Genomic DNA, 21,636 nt, shown 5'->3' with positions numbered 1-21,636 from the left:
AATTGAAATACATACTGTAATACCTGAAATAATACCTTTGTATTTCATTGAAATGACCAAGAAGTGTAGTGTTTAAATTTGCCAAATGGACCAGAAATTCCATGAGAATAAATCATTGTGTTAATAACATAGGTCTCAAGTTATACATAATTAGATGTGCTTGGTATGTGTTTTACTATTGTCTGAAATTAAATGTTGGCCAGAGGCTGCAAAGAGACGGTAAAGTTGAAGAGGGAGAAAGACGCCTACAGAGAGATGAACCTGGAGAAGAGTCCCCTAAGCAAGCTGGTCCTGTGGCTCTGTTCACAAACACAAACAGAGCCCCAGGGCAGCAACACAATTAGACCCAACCAAATTATGAGAAAACAAAAAGATAACAACTTGACAAATTGAAAGAATTAACAAAAAACTGAGCAAACTAGAATGCTATTTGGCCCTAAACAGAGAGTACACAGTGCAGAATACCTGACCACTGTGACTGACCCAAAATGAAGGAGCTCTGTAAAGACTCAGTGACATAGCCTTACTATTGAGAAAGGCTGTTGTAGGCAGACCTGGCTTTCAAGAGAAGACAGGCTATGTTCACACTGCATGCAAAATGAGGTGGAAACTGAGTTGCACTTCCTAACCTCCTGCCAAATGTATGACCATATCAGAGACACATATTTCCTTCAGATTGCACAGACCAACAAAGAATTTGAAAACAAATCAAAATTTGATAAACTCCCATATCTATTTGGTAAAATACCACAGTGTGCAATCACTGCAGCAAGATTTGTGACCTGTTGCCACAAGAAAAGGGCAACCGGTGAAGAACAAAGACCATTGTAAATACAACCCATAATTATGTTCATTTATTTCCCCACTTGTACTTAAACTAATTGCACATCGTTACAACACTGTATATAGACATAATGTGACATTTGAAATGTCTTTATTATTTTTGAACTTTTGTAAGTGTAATGTTTACTGTTCATTTTTTATCGTTTATTTCACTTTTGTTTATTATCTATTTCACTTGCTTTGCCACTGTAAGCAAGTTTCCAATGCCAATAAAGTCCTTTGAATTGAATTGAAATAGATGAGAACAAGCGCCACCTTATGTGCCATCATGTGACTACACTAGTCATGTGATCTCGTCTGAGGAAGCGAGTTATGTCTCGTCCCGATGCTGAACCTATACTGTAATTGTAGAACACAGAAAAACGTCGTCCTCATGGTTATCTTCTCAGACAGTTAATTTCACGCCAACAATCTACTCGCGTTTTAGAACAGCTTTTATTTGCCTTATTTATTCTGAGAGAGTTCAGATTTTATGTCAAATATTTATTTATAGTTTCAAAACGTTTACATGGCTACAGCAAGCGGCAATTGTAACCACGGCAGCGCCCGTTCAGGTATGTTGAGTTTCAATAATTTTCTGCCATGTAACTTTGGGTGTTTTAAGTGGTTTGTTACATTGTTGCATGCCTTCCATTGAAAGGAGGGCCCTGTGTATATTATGATTGTTGTGTAACCTAGCTCTACAGTGTGGGCTGTCATGTCTTGCCAATCATCTCCATAAAACATACATCTCATTCTAGGTACAAAATCAATGGTGAATAAATGCATTAGTAACATTGTATAACACAGTAACACACACAATAACATTTTATAACACAGTAACATTGTATAACAGAGTAACATTGTATAACAGAGTAACATTGTATGAGGCAGCAGCATTAACAATGTTTTGTTACAATGTTTCCAAACACTGACTGGAAGAAGCGTTATTGCATAAATGTGTACAAAACCATCCACCCTCTAGTCCGTTATCCCCAAGATGTTTTGTTTTTGAATCATGTGATCGCTGTTGCTGGGGTTGTCATGCAGCTTTGATGTGTGCAATATGAGTCTTTGTGTGGGTGCTATTCCGGAATGATGCCGTGTTTCCCATAGAAACCAGCAGGCTATCCATTCACAGGGTAAGTTGAGAACGCCTACATAGTATCACTATCTTTTTAAAACCATGTCTATATTTCCCAAACACATTGCAAAACAATCCCAATCGCTTTTTTGTTTTTTAATGATTTTACGCATTTTCTTTAACACAGTGTTATCACATAAAACACTTTGTATATTTTCAACAGTTAATATAAGCCAGGCCCTGGTGTTACCTCATATCCCAGCAATAATGTCTTGCATTACGCCTGGGAAGAAAACACTTCAATTTGCTTAACTTGCCCTTGGCTCAACTTACCCCAAGGCAACACAATTACAAGGATGCTCTTTCATGCTAGGTTTAGGGCCTCATATTGACGCTTATAGAGACCCCAAATTATGTATAGAAAAAATGTCAAATGATCTGCTTTGGTTTATATGCAAGCATCACGAAACCTCTTCCCTAAATATTTGGTCAAATTATACATTTTGTGTATGGTTTCCTAGAAACAAGGGGTGGCTCAACTTACCCGATTCTCCCCTACTGACATTCTGGATGAAACAGGCAAAGATAGTTCGCTTTATGTTGACCTGATGCTGACAGAATTTTCCAATAACAGTTTACACTTGTCAACTCTGGGGTAGGTAATTATACCTGATGGCCACTTTCAGCAAGGAAAATTGTAGCCTTGAAATTGTTCTATTCTATCCCACCATTGCAGTCAACGCTGTACTTCAATGCTCATGAGTCTTGATTTAAGCAATTATTCCTCAATTCCAAGGTTGTGCTATTGTAACGGTCGTCATATTTTCCCTCGGATGAGGAGAGGCGAGAAGGATTGGACCAAAATGCAGCGTAGGTGGAATACATGATGATTTTAATAATAATAACGAAGACGAAAAATTACTTGAACAAACTACAAAACAATAAACGAAGTCAACAGACCTGAACAAACGAACTTACATAATAACACGAAGAACGCACGAACAGACTACATACACGAACGAAAACGAAACAGTCCCGTGTGGTGCAACAGACACGGAAGACAATCACCCACAAACAAACAGTGAGAACAGCCTACCTTAATATTGTTCTCAATCAGAGGAAACGTCAAACACCTGCCTCTAATTGAGAACCATATCAGGCAACACATTAAACCCAACATAGAAACACAACACATAGAATGCCCACCCCAACTCACGCCCTGACCAACTAAACACATACAAAAACAATGGAAAACAGGTCAGGAACGTGACAGCTATCTGGAATCCCTGGGACGTCCCTACCCTAAACACTTACCCCTAGCGTTTTAAATGATTAGTTGGACGTCCCAAGGATTCTGTTAAAGTTCTAGAGCGTTGGAAGCTGAAAGAAACTATTGTTTCATGAGCCCCCTCCTGGACCCCCAAGACCCTGACTACTCTTGCTCCCTCTCACCACCATAGCATGTCTGCTACATTTTAAACCAGACTAACCAGTTTTTTACATTTATTGAATTTTTATTTCACCTTTATTTAACCAGGTAGGCCAGTTGAGAACAAGTTCTCATTTACGACTGCGACCTGGCCAAGATAAAGCAAAGCAGTGCGACAAAAACAACAACACAGAGTTACGCATAAACAAACGTACAGTCAATAACACAAAAGAAAAATAGAAAAATCTATGTGTATTGCGTGCAAATGTAGAAGAGTAGGGAGGTAGGCAATAAATAGGCCATAGAGGCAAAAATAATTACAATTTAGCATTAATACTGGAGTGATAGGTTCTCCATCTATCATACACTGTGATAACCTTCCACCACCCAGTTTCTTAACTTCCTCTCACGTGTCCTAGTCTACGGTGCCCATATGACCGTGGACATGGGCTTTCATTTCTGCACTGAACTGTGTGTGGGTCAGGGGTTTAGAAATGGGACTGTGTGTGGGTCAGGGGTTTAGAAATGGGACTGTGTGTGTGTCAGGGGTTTAGAAATGGTCTTGTCAGCAGTCAAGCAGTTATCAAGCATTTATTCCCTCATGGCATAGTATACCTTTGACTCATTGTTTACAGTACTTCATTTGTGTTCTCATACATATTATAATGAAATTATTCACCACAAGTGCACACTGTGGGACCACACTTGCGAACATTCGAAACAGTTTCAATTAAAACTGTTTCTCCGTCTCATAATCGGCATCAGCCAATTAATTAATAAAACGCTACTAGTTCGCTTTTCCCATCAGATAACCTAGCGTACTTAGCCCAATGCTAACAACACCAGCTGGACGTGATTATGTCCCTGTAACAAAATATGTATCAGCCAATTACAAATGTTGACGTTGTTGGACGTGACTGGAGATACTGGGATACATTGTCCACAGAGTGGAAAGGCGGGCTTTCAAGCTCCTGCCTATTCATCTCTTTGGATTGGTGGATACATCTCGTTATTTGAATAATTTTTGGAATATTCAATGAGTTGTGTTGACGTCAAAAGCCTGTATTCGATGGAGAGTGAGATGCTATGCCATCTTCAAGAATATGCATTGGCTGTCTCGGATTTTAACAGGGACAACTCCGATATAAAGTGTTTTTTCTCAAAGTTGCCGGGATGACACGTGCATCACATTTCTATTAGTAAACCTGTAACAACCGAAGCGTTATGAAACTTCTATTTGATCAAATAAGTCTCATGTATCTAAATAGCAATTAAAAAAAAAATGATTGACTAAATTCAACATTCCCTAATTTCCCCCCATACAAAAACTTCTCACTTGCTTAAATATTAATGATCTGCTTATGCGGACAGATTTTGTGCGGAGTAAACCCTCTCGCTTCGCCTCTTCCTCTCTGACGTGACCGACAACTTTTTCATGAGAGCGTCCTTAATAGAAGTCACACGGCACCATTTGCTAATCAAAGTTACTAAAACACGTACAACAGTCCAATCGGACAGATAGCTCACAGTGTTGAGAGGCAGGTTTTCTGGTCTTTTTCGCAGTTTGCGATGTTCAAATCCCAGTTCAGATATAGATATTTCCTTTGAAAATTCCTGGAGAATCACATGTATTTATTTTTACATTTTGTGTTGCGAAGGGTTCGGCGAAAACCTTAGAAATGAAGATTATAAATATATTTAATGAGGAGCTTCTTGGAGTCCCCCTTGCAGACTGACATATACAAGGGTGTAGATCTGCTGGAGCGCACCAGAGCCATACTTTGCCAATTCTCAGAATGTTACTTGTTTAAAAAAAGTTTCGATAAAAGCTAAAACAATGTCTCGCAAGATCACTCAATGACTCATTAGTATTCTACAAAGGCCTAACTATAATAGCACACAGTGCATTTGGAAAGTGTTCAGACCCCTTGAACTTTTAACCACATTTTGTTACCTTACAGCTCAAATTGATTAAATAATATTTTTCCCTCATCAATCTACACACAATACCCCATAATGACAAAGTGAAAACAGAGGCCAGCTGTGGTAAATATAATTGATTGGACATGATTTACAAAGGCACATGTAACGGATGTGAAATGGCTAGCTAGTTAGCGGGTACGCGCTAGTAGCATTTCAATCAGTTACGTCACTTGCTCTGAGACTTAAGTAGTGTTGCCCCTTGCTCTGCAAGGGCCGTGGCCTTCGTGGAGCGATGGGTAACGATGCTTCGTGGGCGACCGTTGTTGATGTGTGCAGAGCGTCCCTGGTTTGCGCCCGTGTCGGGGCGAGGGGACGGTTTAAAGTTATACTGTTACATTGATGCTGTTGACCCGGATCACTGGTTGCTGCGGAAAAGGAGGAGGTTGAAAGGGGGGTGAGTGTAACGGATGTGAAATGGCTAGCTAGTTAGCGGGTACGCGCTAGTAGCATTTCAATCAGTTACGTCACTTGCTCTGAGACTTAAGTAGTGTTTCCCCTTGCTCTGCAAGGGCCGCGGCTTTTGTGGAGCGATGGCTAACGACGCTTCGTGGGTGTCAGTTGTTGATGTGTGCAGAGGGTCCCTGGTTCGCGCCCGTGTCGGGGCGAGGGGACGACGTAAAGTTATACTGTTACACACACACCTGTCTATATAAGTTGACAGTGCATGTCAGAGCAAAAACTAAGCCATGAGGTCGAAGGAATTGTCCATAGAGCTCCGAGACAGGATTGTGTCGAGGCACAGATCGGGGAAAGGGTACCAAAAAATGTCTGCTGCATTGAAGGTCCCCAAGAACACAGTGGCCTCTATCATTCTTAAATGGAAGAAGTTTGGAACCACCAAGACTCTTCCTAGAGCTGGCCGCCCGGCCAAACTGAGGAATTGGGGGAGGTGACCAAGAACCTGATGGTCACTCTGACAGAGCTCCAGAGTTCCTCTGTGGAGATGGGAGAACCTTCCAGAAGAACAACCATCTCTGCAGCACTCCACCATTTTGGCCTTTATGGTAGTGTGGCCAGACGGAAGCCACTCCTCAGTAACAGGCACATGACAGCCCGCTTGGAGTTTGCCAAAAGGTACCTCAGCCCATGAGAAATAAGATTCTCTGGTCTGATGAAACAAGATTGAACTCTTTGGCCTGAATGCCAAGCGTCACGTCTGGAGGAAGACTGGCACCATCCCTACGGTGAAGCTTGGTGGTGGCAACATCATGCTGTGGGGATGTTTTTCAGCGGCACGGACTGGGAGACCAGTCAGGATCGAGGGAAAGAGTAACAGAGCAAAGTACAGAGAGAACCTGCTCCAGAGCGCTCAGGACCTCAGACTGGGGCAAAGTTTCACCTTCCAACAGGACAATGTCTTAAGCACACAGCCAAGACAACACAGGAGTGGCTCCGGGACAAGTCCCTGAATGTCCTTGAGTGACCCAGCCAGAGCCCGGACTTGAACCCGATCTAACATCTTTGGAGGAGCCTTGAAAATAGCTGTGCAACGACGCTCCCCTGACAGAGCTTGAGAGGATCTGCAGAGAAGAATGGGAGAAACTCCTCAAATACAGGTGTGCCAAGCTTGTAGCGTCATACCCAAGAAGACTCGAGGCTGTAATCGCTGTCAAAGGTGCTTCAAAAAAAGTACTGAGTAAAGGGTCTGAATACGTGTGTAAATTTTATATTTCAGTTTTTTATTTAATATATTTTTTTGGAAAAAATTCTAAAAACCTGCTTTTGCTTTGTCATTATGGGGTATTGTGTGTCGATTGATGAGGGGGAAAAAACATTTAAATCCAGTTTAGAATTAGGCTGGAAAAAATGTGTAAAATGTGTAAAAAGTCAAGGGGTCTGAATACTTTCCGAATACACTGTAGTTTAACATTGCTGTTAGATAAAAAAAAAACACCACTTAATTTCTTCTGTAGGCTACACTTACATGTACAACGTTTTCTATGCATTACTATTAGGGCTGACCCCATTTAGTCGACTGGTCGATTGTTTGGTCGACCGGGATTTTCTGGGTTGAGCAGTGGCAAATATATAAAAACAAATTATTGCACAAGAGACACATGTCTGATTCAAGCCAATTTGAGCGGACTAATCCAATGTGGGGACACACCAGTATCACCACTAGTACATTTACCGTTAATTCACATATTTTCTAATCTACAATATTTGTTTGGTTATGGTAATTTATGTTAATGCATTCAATATATTATTATTATTATTACCGTCTTACCGTTGTCATTCTCGTAGTGGACACGATGTTTGCAGAGTGCACAACCTATGCTACACTTGTGAGAAACGTTTGGTTTATTTCATTCCATTTATGAGTTGTCAATTCTGTTTGTCTTTACTCGCCGTCACTGTGGAGCTTCTCAGAGTAATTTTTTCTTTGCCTCAAACAGCAAGTAAACAAAGTCTGTTTTTACATCCATTGAGAATGACAATAGTTCCTCAACGTAGCCTATTTAAAAAAAAAATCCAGCTCTCTCCCTTTCGATTAGCCTACCACTCAGCATGAAAGGGGGAAAAAATGTAATGCTCTGATCCGGTGGAAACGTCATAAAATAGGTCTATCTGATTTAGTTCTTATCCCTTTCGCAAAATAGCCTACAGCTGTGTCTGTCTGTGTGGAGCTCACTGGCAGGAAACTCTGATGGCACAGAATATTTTATACACTGTTGCAAGCTTCGGGCTGGACCAAGTTAATACAATAGTTGATACAATGTTTCATGTCCCTTGCAGACAAGCCATGTGTAGCCAATGTGATTTATAGGATATTTACTTCCGTCAGGATATTTTCTACCTGCGGGCTGCAATGTTTTAATTCTTGGCTTTATGTAGGCTATTTTTACATATTGGCGATGGCAATCGAAGTTACTTTTAGATTTGTATCATTTTCATTTCGAATTTTGATTAACCACATGACATTGATTTTGAGATATGCGACTTTATTATAAATGAAATTAGACTGTTCCACGAAAATGTGTAAATTAAAATCATAACTTGGCACTCCAAATGGAAAAGGTTGCTGACCGCTAGTATAGCCTATTACCAGTAACTTCAGGAGCATAATGGCAGAATCTGTGAAGGCCAGCAGCAGCGGGAGGAGGGGGGACAGGAACAGTTTTTTCCCCTTCTGGTTAGGCGCTATTGATCTCTGGCTCCCTCTTTAGTAATTTGTGTGTTTTAATTTTTAATTGCAGTGCTTAAAGCATCATACAAGCTCAGTAGCGTACATAAAGTTGATTTTATTCAAATATATGGAAAAATACACGTTTAAAAAGTTCAGCCAATCAATTGGTCGAAAGAACAGATTACTCTTGGTCAACCAATATTTTTTTTAGTCGGTGACAGGAGGGCTCGAACCCATGGTGAAAGTGCACTATTGATTTTGAGTCAACCGCTTTAGCAGTGTGTGCCACATGGAAGCAATGGTACTAACAGTACATGATTTATTTTTTTAACGATGTGTGATAAACGTACATGTGTAAGGACTTAATTTATCTTTTTTCCATTAATGCACATGGATGTGTGTGAAACAGATTAGCAAAAACTGGATTTTGTCTCATATGCGAAAACGTGAACATTTTGTCTAATGTTAGTACTAGTAGCCTAGTTAAAGATGCACCAATGCAATATTGGAACACGACATTGTTACACACCGATGGAACAAACGTAAATCTTGAATTTATAGGTTTAAAATATCCCTCTAGTGTCCAGGGTTGACCTTTTTTTTAAATATATATTTTTTACAAATACCATTGGTTGGTGGATATAAAGTCTAAGATCTTTTATAGGCTGATGCAGAATTTTTCACAGGAAATAATCACTGTCAGCTGGTGAGGCTAGCATAGGGCTAACGTGCCAGGTTATCTGACTGGACCAGCTACAATGTAGCGTTCAATAACGTGGTAGTAAATCAACGATTTTAATTGGCCTTTGTGCATTTTGAGACTGAGAAACAGTTTAAAGTTAAATAATAACAATAACAAAAAGTCCACCTCATAACCATGTCCTCTCGCCACAGGAGGAAATAGAAACAGGAAACAGGAAATAGAGTCCAAGAAACCACCCAGAGTTAAGAGTTAACAGAGACGAGGAGCAGCTTTGCTTGTTTACTGGTTCCAGTGAGGTTGCATAGTGTAGCCTGCTCTCCCTGGGTGGCCCAGTGCAGACTGATAGCTTCTGATCCATTGTAGCGATACAGAGATGCTGGCAGACTGATGGTCACAGTGCTGACTATGACTGACGGACAAGGTGCAGAGTTGTCTATTAAGCCTTCTCTAACACACCATTGACTGGCCTGAACCGGAAGAGCAGGATTTTTCAGCGGATTTATTCCGTTTGATTGACTCAATCTGTTAGTGCGGCTCAGCAACAAGCCCTCGTCATCTGCACTTTTGTTTTGACGATTGCTATCGGCCTTGATGGCCAAAATGCCCCATCAAGATATGTCAATTTCTTGGCTCGGGCTGCTATTGCTGGCACGAAATGTTACAAAGTGAAATTCTTTCAGCACAGGTCTGAATTGCTTTTGACAGGGAGAGTCACGCAACTGCTGTCATGTCTGTGAGTGTTTGTGACCTTGCAAGGTTCTGTGTGTGCAAGTCGATATATTGTAGTTAGGTCACTCCCCGCTAGATAGGCTTCTCTCATTCACTTGGCCGAACTAAAGATTGTTAGATATGCAGGTGATTATTGTGGATGGCTTTCTATAGGTAAGCATTGAGACGTCACCGTTGCCTCACACAATCCTACACGCACACATCGGTGATTCTCTCTTCTACGTCCGTCAGACCAGATTTTGGGTCTTCTGTCTGGTCTTCGAGTTCTGTTTACCAGAGGTGAGGTGACCCAATTCATGACAGCAGTTCATTTCAAGTTCCACTTCCTTTTTCTTCCATTACTGCTGAACTAGCTCTTTTACCCACTAACTATATGGTCCACATTTCCCTTCCAAGTCTGTTATTGTCACATGTTTGTTTGGGTGACTCAGAGGTTGAATTCAGCTTTCACCAGCGGTCTCTCCACTGAAGGTGCAGTGATTTAGGTTTTTACTACACCTTTATGCTTTATGTTATCGACGACGACAATCCCAATGTGTAGCATCGCACCTCAAAGCTCTGCTCCTTCGGCAAACGACTATCAAATCAGACGGGTGTTGTAGCAGCAGCCCGACCATCCCTGGAGTCTTTCTGTGTCTTCCAGCCATCTCCAGGGGTGTGTTTCTGTCAGCCTTGAGTGGCAGAGCCGCCAGCTACAGCACACCAGTCACCCGCATCTCTTCCTCCAGGGAGGCTGTCTGTCTCGACCGGCCCAGCCCAGAGCATCTGATCTGGGTGTTGTTTTAATAAGATGGCCTGTGTCACCTCGATAGAGACGTGATGATGGATGACTATATGAGGCGAGGGAGATTAGGAAATGTAATTCATGAAATCTGCCCGAACTAGTACGAGAGCTGTCACTCACTGAAGGGTAACTTTACGACACGTAGCCTATTCATCAGTACGCAACAGTGTACTGTTGGTGTTGGTGCTCACAAAGGAAATAGCACTAATATGGAGTGACGTTGCGGTGCGCTATTTCAGGTAACATTGGTGTTTTGCTCAGATATCCACTCCACATTCTTTGATAGGCCTGACTGTTCGTATTAGTCACTCTCGCTATCCTTCTATCGCTGCTAACATGTTTTTTTTCTTCCTTTTTTTCCCCTCGCTCTCTATCTGTCCGTCTCTCAGAGAAGGACAGGTTGGTTTCCTCTGTGTCTCCTCGCGGCTACGGCTCCAGCGACAGCAGCGGCAAGCCTGTTCACCACAGAGACAGCCATGGCAACCCCCGGTTGCCCACGGCGACGGCGGGTGGTTGGCTGGGGGCGGAGCAGGGAGAGGAGGCCCTGCGCAGGAAGATCAAGTACTTCTTCATGAGCCCCTGTGACAAGTTCCACGCCAAGGGCCGCAAGCCCTTCAAACTGGGCCTGCAGCTGCTCAAGATTGTCATTGTCACCGTGCAGGTAACTACACACATTTAGTTTGATATGCACTTTGAGTGTATGAACAGTATATTTTCAACGCCCTCTTGGGAAAGCTCAGGTTTTATGGCGGGACCAACAATCCTGAAGTCCATAACAACTGACACCTTGTTCCATATGCACCGTTCCTATTGGTGGATAGGATGTCTGTGCATTTGACATTTTGAAATATGGACCGACAATCTTTACAACAATAACTTCTAAAATGTCCCAAAGATCAGTAAGGGTTACGTTATAGTTGGTCACTTTCCTTCAATAAAACACCTGAATCGCTACTTCCCTCTGTCAGCTGGTGTTGTTTGGCCTCAGCAACCAGATGGTGGTGACGTTCAAGGAGGAGAACACCATGTCCTTTAAGCACATCTTCCTGAAGGACTATGACGAGGGCTCCGACGACACGTTGGCCGTGTACACACAGAGCGATGTCTACAAACACATCTTCCACGCCGTAGACCAGGTAACAGTCACTAACGACACCCGGGTCATGTTCATTAGGGCATGCAAAGGACCTTTTTTTTCTTAAAGGAAAATGTTAATGAGAGTTTCAGGAAATCTCTCCGTTCGGTGCCTAATGAACACGACCCGGCATACAGACTGAGATGTAAACATGTCCATGCAGAGCAAAGAAGGACCACATCGCGTCCCCTTCATAATTTCATCCTCTACTTTCACCCTAAAAGTCTCCAACTCTTTAGGCCCTGTTTGAATATATAGAATGTATCCTTTCCTTCCTGCATCATTTTGAAGTAATCACAGATCTCAGTGAGTTTGATTGGTGAAAGCGGTAGTGTGGAATCGTTCACTAATCGTCTACGGATCCGCATACAGATCAGTGATTACCTCAAATTAGGACGGAAAGAGGGATGAATTATTTTTAAATATTAGAGCAGGGCCTTATTCTCCATTCTCGTACCCTTCCTTCTCCCTCACAGTATGTGGTGCTACACGAGACCACGGTGGGACACTATGCGTACGTCTATGGGGTCGGGGTGAACGGGAGTGCCCTCTCGCTCTGCCAGCAGTACTACAAGAAGGGCAGCATCGATCCCGCCAATGATACCTTCAACATTGACCCTCGTGTTATCACAGGTACATAGATCTACTTTCTTGCATTATGCCAGAGGTCACCAAGCCTGGTACTAGAGCTACACAGTGTTGGTGCTTCCCAAATGGCACCCGATGGAATGGGAATGTAGTGCCATTTGGGACTCAGCTTTAAATGTAGTTCTGTTCCAACATGCTTTTGATGATTAGTTGACTAATTGAAAAAGGATGAGTTTTGTGCCAGATTTGAACAAAATCCTGCACGCCTTGTGGCTTTCCAGGGCCAAGTTTGGTGGATTGACCATTGCTTTATGCCTTAGCCTTGTCGAGCCTGAAGTGAAGTTATTTCATTTACTGTAACAATGGGGACTACCCAAAGAGTTGCTAAGCTGCTTATTTCCAGTACCACGTCATCTTTTCAGTAACAATTCATCGTAACTGTGTCATTTTCTTCTTGACTAAACGTGTGTAAGTACTGTATTGTTCCCCGACTCCAACCATGTGAAAGTAGTAGGAAGCCCCACTTCCTTATATGAGCTGACACTTGGGACAATACTACTGACTAAAGGGGAAACACATTGAGCAATGGAAATCACCTGGTATTGAAATGACCTACCCTTGAAGTGACCTGCCCTTTGACTCTTGACATAATCACCAGAACAGATTAACCATGGATATATAATTACTAGAACATACATTTATATCAGTGTAATGGTAATTCTATTTAAGTGTAATTCTATTTCTGTAAGGAAAAACATTGACAGCCCCTGAAATGACTAACTTCTCTCTCTCTCTCTCTCTCTCTCTCTCTCTCTCTCTCTCTCTCTCTCTCTCTCTCTCTCTCTCTCTCTCTCTCTCTCTCTCTACTCTCTCTCGCTGTCCGGTTACTAGATTGTGTGGGAGTTAACCCTCTGTCAGTCCCTCGAGCGCCTTTAGGCAGTGACTACAAGAACTTTACCCTCAAGTTCCACAAGTAAGGTTTCATTTTTCAAATGTCTTTTCAAATGACTTCGGTCTCTCGTGTTTGCTGTCGGTCTGAAACTAAGATAGATGGGACATCCATCTTTGTAGTATCTGACTGTTGATTTTTAGCGCCACAAACTGTTTACACACTCCCTGTAGCCCTGGGTTATGTTCATTAGACGCCAAACGGAAAACTAACAAAAAACAGGGAAGATCTACCTGGACTTGTCCAATAAGAAACATTTTTTGTTTTGCGTTGCAAAATGTTTGAAAACATTTCTCTTTGCTTTCACTTTGACATAACCCTGATATCCCTCTGCATTTTCTATTTCCACTCCATATTGTCTAGACTCATAAACGTGACGATACAGTTCCAACTAAAGGCCATCAACATTCAGACCATCATCAACAACGAGATTCCTGACTGTTACACCTTCTTCATAACGGTGAGTCTCACCCCCCCTTCCGTCCCCCACCACTGCCTACAAATGGTCCTACCCAGTCTGTGGCTCATTGTAACCTGTTTAGTGTGTAGTAGTTGCTGTGGAAACCGTTCCATTGCCTGTATATTATAGGTAACCTATAACCCATCTGTTATATTATCCCTTGAAGAGTCCGCCACTTTTTTATGTTTCATTTTATTGCCAAAGTTTACAGCAGGTACGACTGGTATGAATGTCTGATCTGTTGTTCTTTCCATCTGTTTCTACAGATAGTCCTGGACAACAAGGCTCACAGTGGTAAAGTGAGGATCAGTCTGGAAAACCAGGCTTTTATAAAGGAGTGTAAAGACCCCAGTGTGTCTGGCCACGGTGAGATAGACGTTTGGTTTTTATTAAACATTTTTTTCACCAGGTTAATACTAATTAGACACCAAACGGGAGAAGCGGACTGAAACGTAGGGACTACATTAACTTCTGCCGTTGCTAAATATTTTTCTACGCTGTGCCCTAATTATTACGACCCAGGAGAATCTCATGAGGTTGAAAACCAGTTTTTCCGAGCGAGAGAGACCTGGTAAGAGATTCGTAAAAAAAAAAATGCATTTAGCGTGTGCATAGGTCAATACGAAACTACACACAGAATGACCAGACAGAAATTTACCGGTACAACTTGTACCACAAACAAACGGCAAGACAAACACTATGTACACTCTAAGCAATCTCCCCTATTGCCGTCTTCATTTGACCTCATAAGACATTATAGATGCCTCATAGGAATTTTCACTTAGTCATGCATTGGTGTCAACGTGAAATTTGGACTTGTGGAAGTAAGGATTCGCCCCCTATGCTTCTACTTGATGAAAGCCACTAACTCCTCGCTTTCCTTCCCTCCCTCTATGTCAGCGGAGAACTACACACGGCTAGCGCTTGACGTGGTGGTGGCGATCGTTTGTATGCTGTCCCTGCTGCTGTGTGGCCGCTCCATACTCCGCGGCATCATACTACAGGCCGTAAGTCACTGGGAGGTGGAGGGCAGGAAGAGAGGAAGTGGTTAAAAGGAGGGACATCCAATCTGGTGGTCCTCTATAGCTCAGTTGGTAGAGCATGGCTCTTGCAGCGCCAGGATAGTGGGTTTGATTCCCGGGACCACCCATATGTAAAATGTATTCATGACTCTAAGTCATTTTGGATAAAAGCGTCTGCTAAATAGTGTATGATATAATAATAATAATAATAATAAATTATCTGAGAACATACTGTAGATGCATTTGTTTGCTTGTTAAAGGGTTGGGGATTGGGGTGGAAGGAAGGAAGGAAGAGAGATGTTTGTTGTTGTTGATGGTAGTGGATTGGTATTCTGTGAATTGATTCCATTTTTAGAGTAATGCTCTGCGACACGAAAACCGAGAAGGTGTGAATACTCGTCTTTCCAGTATGGTCACCCAACTCCTCTCTGTCTCTCTCTCTGTGTCTCTCTCTCTTTTTCTGTGTGTGTCTCTCTCTCTGTCTCTCTCTCTCTCACTCTCTCTGTGTCTCTCTCTCTCTGTGTGTGTCTCTCTCTCTTTCTCTGTGTGTGTGTCTCTCTCTCTCTCTCTCCGTGTCTCGCTCTCTCTCTCTTCCTGTGTGTGTGTGTGTGTCTCTCTCTCTCTCTGCGTAACAGGAGTTTGTCGAGTTCTTCAAGACTAACCTGGGCCGGAAAGTAAGTTGGGATGAAAGGATGGAATTCATCAATGGCTGGTACATCCTGCTCATCATCAGTGACGTCCTCACCATCATCGGCAGCGCCATTAAGATCGGCATCGAGTCCAAGGTCAGAGGGGACTTTTTCCTCTACTGCTCAGAGTAGAATAGAATACCTTTATTTTTCCCAGAGGAAAATGCAAAATAATTATTTGAAATCGCCAGCCAAAAAAATAATCTCAGTTTGGGTAAAGACCGTTGTGCTAATCTCATGAGGCATTTATGAGTTGAATATCTCTCCATACAGAATATGTCATCGTATGATGAGTGTGGCATCCTGTTGGGGACCTCCACCTTGTTGGTGTGGGTCGGAGTCATTCGCTACCTCAGCTTCTTCCAGAAGTACAATGTAAGTTGCCTACACACACAGACACAGACAAGCACTAACGATGACAGGGATTCACCCACTCTCCTGGCTCTCTCCCTCTCAGATCCTGATCGTGACCTTGCGAGCTGCGTTCCCCAACGTGATCCGGTTCTGCTGCTGTGTGGCTGTCATCTACCTGGGCTACTGCTTCTGTGGCTGGATCGTGCTGGGGCCCTATCACGTCAAGGTACAGACAGCCACCATTTTGAAGCACAGACAGACATGCTAACAGAAGAAGGCCAATGACAGAGTGGGCCGGCAAATAGATTGAAAAGGAAACAGTGAATCTGGAGGGGGACACCCTATATGGTTCAGTGATGAATGCACCATGGTGCATTGTGGGATTTTGCACAATAATGACGTACTGTGATATTAACATGTGATTTGTCTATTATTAGAATTACATTTTACTGGCCCTTGCCAGTAAGATGGCCATAATGGATTTTCTTTGATTTATTTTGTTTAAAAAAATGTGTATACTGAATCCTCAATCATTTTGAACAGATTCAATGTTTATATCATACAGTGAGAATGGTCATGTTAATTCATGGTTGTTTGTGTAATTTAACAGTCTCTCTCTCCCTATCGTATCCAATTCATTAAGCTGTATTGCTATGAAATACATGAAATGTAATTGAACTGTTTCCCTCTCCCTCTCTCTCTCCCTCCGTCAGTTCCGCTCTCTCTCCATGGTGTCGGAGTGCCTGTTCTCGCTGATCAACGGCGACGACATGTTTGTGACCTTCTCGGAGATGCAGGAGAGCAGCACGCTGGTGTGGGTGTTCAGCCAGGTCTACCTGTACACCTTCATCTCCCTCTTCATCTACATGGTACTGTCGCTCTTCATCGCCCTCATCACCGGCGCCTACGAAACTATCAAGGTAACAACAGCGGGCAACATTTGTCAAGCAAAAAAGCACAGATCTGTGTCAAAAATACAGTAATCCCATTATAATCTGCAGTGTGATTTAATTTGAAAATGTCTTCAACGATGTGCGTTTTCAGAGACCATGGTACAGCCAAGAGTCATGAGACTTAAAAGCCCTTTGTCTATGTGAAGGAAGTTAGAGGTCATTTCTCAAGCCATTGCTAACTAGCGTTACCGCAATATGACTGGAAGACTATAGTATCTACTAGCATGCTGCAGTTACCCATAGACTTCCAGTCATTGCTCTAACGCTATTTAGCAATTGCGCTAACTCTAGTTAGCAACTTCCTTCAAACTGCACGCAGAGACATAAAAACGGTATCCGCGAGTTCATCTGATAAAGGGCTTCATTGCCAAAATCCCGAAGTATCCCTTTAAACGGACTTGAATCCAAAATGAATGTAGAAGAGCTGCTTATTTGCTGCTTGTCTCTTACATTAATTTGGAGTTGAGGCGTATAGCTGGGTTTACACAAATTCTGTGGGATGTGGATTCATATTTAGAGTTGCATTCCTCATAAAGAACATTCATGTTCACAGCTCATAGCGGTACAAACAGAAGCCAATTACAAACAACAACACCTAATGAAAGCCATCCGATCCCAATACACACTGTTGCGCTTCCCAAATGGCTCCCTATTCCCTATATAGTGCACTACTGCCTTGGTCAAAAGTAGTGCACTACCTAGGGAATAGGGTGCCATTTGAGATGCAGAGGTGAGCAACCTAAACATGGATGCCTGTCTCCTCTCCTGTCCCTCCAGCATCAAACCCAGGAGCCCTACCACATTACGGACCTGCACGCCTTCATCGCAGAGTGCACTGACACGCCCAGCTCGGGGATGTTCCGGGGCCTAGAGACCTCGCCATGCTCTTTCTTCTGCTGTTGTGACAGGTGGGTCAAAGGGCACAGGTCAAGACTGAAGGTAGAGTTCAAGGCCGGGTTCAGAAACCACTCTCCAGCTCCTAACCTCTTCAGTATTTGCCAATCTGAAGGCGTCAGATGAGTGTAAGTTGATGGTGGTGGCTCCACCTAGCCTTGATGGGGATGGATGTTCCTCTGTAGAATGATCAGCAGTAGATGCCACTTCAATGACCAGACAATAACAGATGCATTCACTGTTATCCTTTCTATCATGGTTGAGAGACGTTTATGTTTTTCTACATGTGTATGCGCGACCGTGTTAAGTGTTTGTTTCTTCCCTCAGAACGACAACATACGAGGATGTCCTTTTGGTGAACTGACTGGGCTGGGGTGTCTGGACCTACAGCGCTGTCTGCTGGCCGGAGCACCACACTGCATCCAGATTTTAATTGTCATTACCATCAAATCTGGGTCAGGCATGAGCACTTACTTGAATTAGGGGACTCAGTTCAACCATATACAGACAGAGGACTGTGAGCTGAAAGCCTAATCTTTTTTTGATTGGATTCATTGGCCAGACCTCCTGCATTGTGTGAATGTTATAGGGATGTTGCCTGGATGTTACATAGTAACATACAGCTCAACACAGCATTCCCCACACAGAAAGAGAACAACAGTATTTTAGCAAAAATCTGGATATATGCACAATCCATACTTGCTGAGGACCATAGTGCAATGTGAAATGTCTTGTTAGCATTCATGCTAACGTTTAGCTGCTTTTAATTGTTTTACATGGGTTTTTAGGTGTTCAGTAAGCTGCAAAATGGACAAGAACTGGACAAAGCATGCTATTAATATCAGAAGTTCTGGTTATATATGAAGGGGATGACAATGACATGCATACTTCATACTAGGTCAGAGACTGCTCTGGAGTAGCATTTCCACTGTCCCTAAAAGGAGAGGGCACTTAAGCCCAAGTCACATGACTCACCCAAGAACATCATTGCCCTGTCATGAGGCGCAAGCCCAGCAAGAACTGCTGAGAGCAAGGCTGGCTTCGCCACAGTGCTTTGTGTTTCGCCACAGTGCTTTGTGGTCGCCACCGCTGCACTCAAGTGTACAAGTAAATTGAACTTAAACCCTGCACTGCATCTGGACCCAATGGCTCACCCAATAGCCTTAATCTTTGCTCAGATGTACAAATCTCCTGCCTAATAGGCTGAGTTTAGACAGGCAGTCCAATTCTGCTCTTCTTTTGACCAATCACATCAGATCTTTTTCAGAGTTGATCCGTTTTGGTAAAAAAAAATACAGATTAGTAGATATAAGATAAGACTTGAGCTTCCTGTCTAAACGCAGCCATAGTATTTCAGAGTTTAAGACCGATCCATTAACAAAACTGTACTTACACCAAGGTGCTGGTTCTGGTCTCCAGGAACAATATCCATAGAATTGTCCTGTAGTTTAAGTTGGACAGAGAAAGAGATGCAGTGCATCATCTCAAGCACGCCTACAGTACCAGTAGTTTCAGTAGGTGTCCATCCGATGACACAGCACACAGGGTAAATGTCAGTGCTATTGTTGATTTGTGCGTGTCAAGTTGTACACTGTACATGTCCTGTTCACGACGCACAAGTGATGCTGCTTCATCAGAGGTCATTGGAAAGGGGACCCGTAGTGAAGTAGTCAAATCCACTCCGAGTCTCACAAAGACCCACTAACACAATACCCACCATGGCACAGCATTCCGGTCGCAATGGTAATGTGACTTTCCAATTTTGCCTGAGCTGAATGTAACTTCTTTAAATGAGGAAACTACATGATTGGAAAATGGAGGGTTCATCTTTTTTTGGGGGGTGGGGGGGGGGGGGTGGGGGGTTTCAAAAGGCCTAAGCTTCAGTCGTGGACAATATGGATGGAGAACTGCAGATTGTATCCGACTGGTCTACAGAACAAAGACTGCCTGCGAGTAACGAGGAGAGGATAACGAGCAGGCAGGACAGCTAAACGAGGCCAGAGGGATGGGGTATTTGCGAGCACTGCAGTAATGCCTGTGATGTTGACTCAGAACAATGCTCTTACATATGTTTCGTTCCCATTCTGTTTTATGCCTCATAATGATGCCTAGTTTAAAACTAGCCAATTGCTTTGTCCGAGTGAAAGTTTAAATTATTTCGTGTTTTTTTAATGTTGGGTTGTTTCGGTATCTAGAGAGGAAGGGGAGTGTGGTCTTCCGGTTCAGACTCCAGAAAGTGATCATGCCTTGAGTTTTGTACTCCAATCACTATTGAAGAAGAAAAAATAATATATTTTTTAATAGGTTATAGGCCTGCTTCCATTACGGTCCCTAGCTACTTCTTCTAAAAGTGAACCTTTTGACGTTTTGATAGATTCCAAAGAACCAAGGTGTAGGCAAAGTTCTATAGGAATATAACCTCCCAAATAGGCTAAAAGTAGAGCTTTCACCATATCCGTTCTTTAAGATCTGAGAACACCAAAGGGCTGGAGGCTACGAGAAGTGGCAAGGGGACTAATTGGTACAGGGCCATAGCCTGTCTGCCGGTTAGTGAGGAGTCATGTAGCTCTTATTTTAATGGTCATATAGTACATTTAAATTAAATGTATGTTCTTAACTAAGCAGTACACAGAGAGGATTTGTTTTTGGCCTTGCGATTGTATATTGTAGTATTAGACACTTAGATGTCCTGTCCAAGCAGTCTGTAGACATGTAAACAGTTCATTGTGTAATCTTTTTTTTAAATGTTGATCTTACTTGAACATTGTTTTGAGTATGTTGGATCTCTGTGCCACACTCAGTACGAAGCAAAACCACTGATGATTAAATGCCTGTTTGTTCACCTGGCTGGAAATACTTTGGAGAAGGAGGAGGTGGCAAATGCTTTGGGCTGCATCCCGATTCTCCACCCTTCTCCCGAAGTCTGCACTTGCACGCATCAATGGATTTAAAAGCAATGGATTGGTGTAATCGTTGGCTAGAGGGAATTTCCACTTGTTGAGTCTACGACGGGAAGTGTGCAAATGAAGAAAAAAAAATGAAAGAGGGCGAAGAATCAGGACGCAGCAATACTTTGGTTTCTTCACCACTTGATTTAGATCCAAACAAAGCAAGTCAAATTGTCTGCTTTGTTCGTGTTTGAGTTATATATTATTTGCATGAAACTCAACTCTAGGCCCATAGTCAAGCTTACAGTATAAAGTGTGTGACGGAAAATCCTGAGTTTACCACAGGATGTAATTACCTGAAGTTACCAGATGGGGGAATACGGACTTTTGCACCCCTCAGACTTGGACAATAACATCCTAAAGGAGAATAGACCACCTTACATCCAAGTTCTGTTTATTAGGTAGACAGAGACAATAGGGATCTAATACAACCGAAGGCTAAATTATTGTATTATAGTGCAACAAATACCATAGATACATTTACACAATTCATGTAACATTCAATATGCACAAATTCGGCACAGTCCAGATATAAAAACGGCGATGGTAGATCTCCTTACATAGAAAACACGTGCCCATATCCTGGTAACACAGGAAGTTGGTGGCACCTTAATTGGGGAGAACGTGGCTCGTGGTAATGTTTGGAGCGGACTTAGTGGAATGGTATCAAACACATGTTTTTGATGCCATTCCATTTGCTCCGTTCCCGGCCGTTATTATGAGGCGTCCTCCCCTCAGCAGCCTCCACTGCTAATGTACCTTTCCTAAGCAGCCTTTGGCAGCTGATGCAGCACATCATTCCTTCCAGTCCACTAAACCTAATATCATCATCCATTATGTACTGTCCTGGCTGCCTATCCTTTAGCTGAGCTCTTGGCCCATGTCCATCTCAGTGACTCACTCTTTGTTCTTGCACTCTAATAGTCTACAGGGTGTGTCCACTGTGTATGTGCACACCACTTGATGCTGGCGATGAGTTTTTA

At 42.7% G+C, this 21,636-nt stretch overlaps 1 protein-coding gene across 1 annotated transcript; it reads left to right on the top strand.

Annotated features, from left to right (window-relative positions):
* Positions 1-1,136: 1,136 nt before the first annotated feature.
* On the top strand, positions 1,137-19,555 carry LOC129838073 (mucolipin-1-like). The gene is made up of 14 exons (XM_055904763.1): positions 1,137-1,397; positions 11,051-11,322; positions 11,630-11,797; positions 12,273-12,429; positions 13,276-13,357; positions 13,697-13,793; positions 14,060-14,159; positions 14,694-14,800; positions 15,451-15,600; positions 15,778-15,879; positions 15,962-16,084; positions 16,572-16,778; positions 17,589-17,719; positions 18,033-19,555. The coding sequence occupies exons 1-14, from the start codon at positions 1,352-1,354 to the stop codon at positions 18,067-18,069; spliced, it is 1,779 nt and encodes a 592-aa protein (XP_055760738.1). The 5' UTR covers positions 1,137-1,351; the 3' UTR covers positions 18,070-19,555.
* Positions 19,556-21,636: the final 2,081 nt, after the last annotated feature.

Source organism: Salvelinus fontinalis, chromosome 3, assembly GCF_029448725.1.
Source record: "Salvelinus fontinalis isolate EN_2023a chromosome 3, ASM2944872v1, whole genome shotgun sequence".
NCBI classification, from domain to species: domain Eukaryota; kingdom Metazoa; phylum Chordata; class Actinopteri; order Salmoniformes; family Salmonidae; genus Salvelinus; species Salvelinus fontinalis.
Note: the sequence above shows the minus strand (reverse complement) of the source record. Positions and strands in the feature narration are given on the sequence as shown.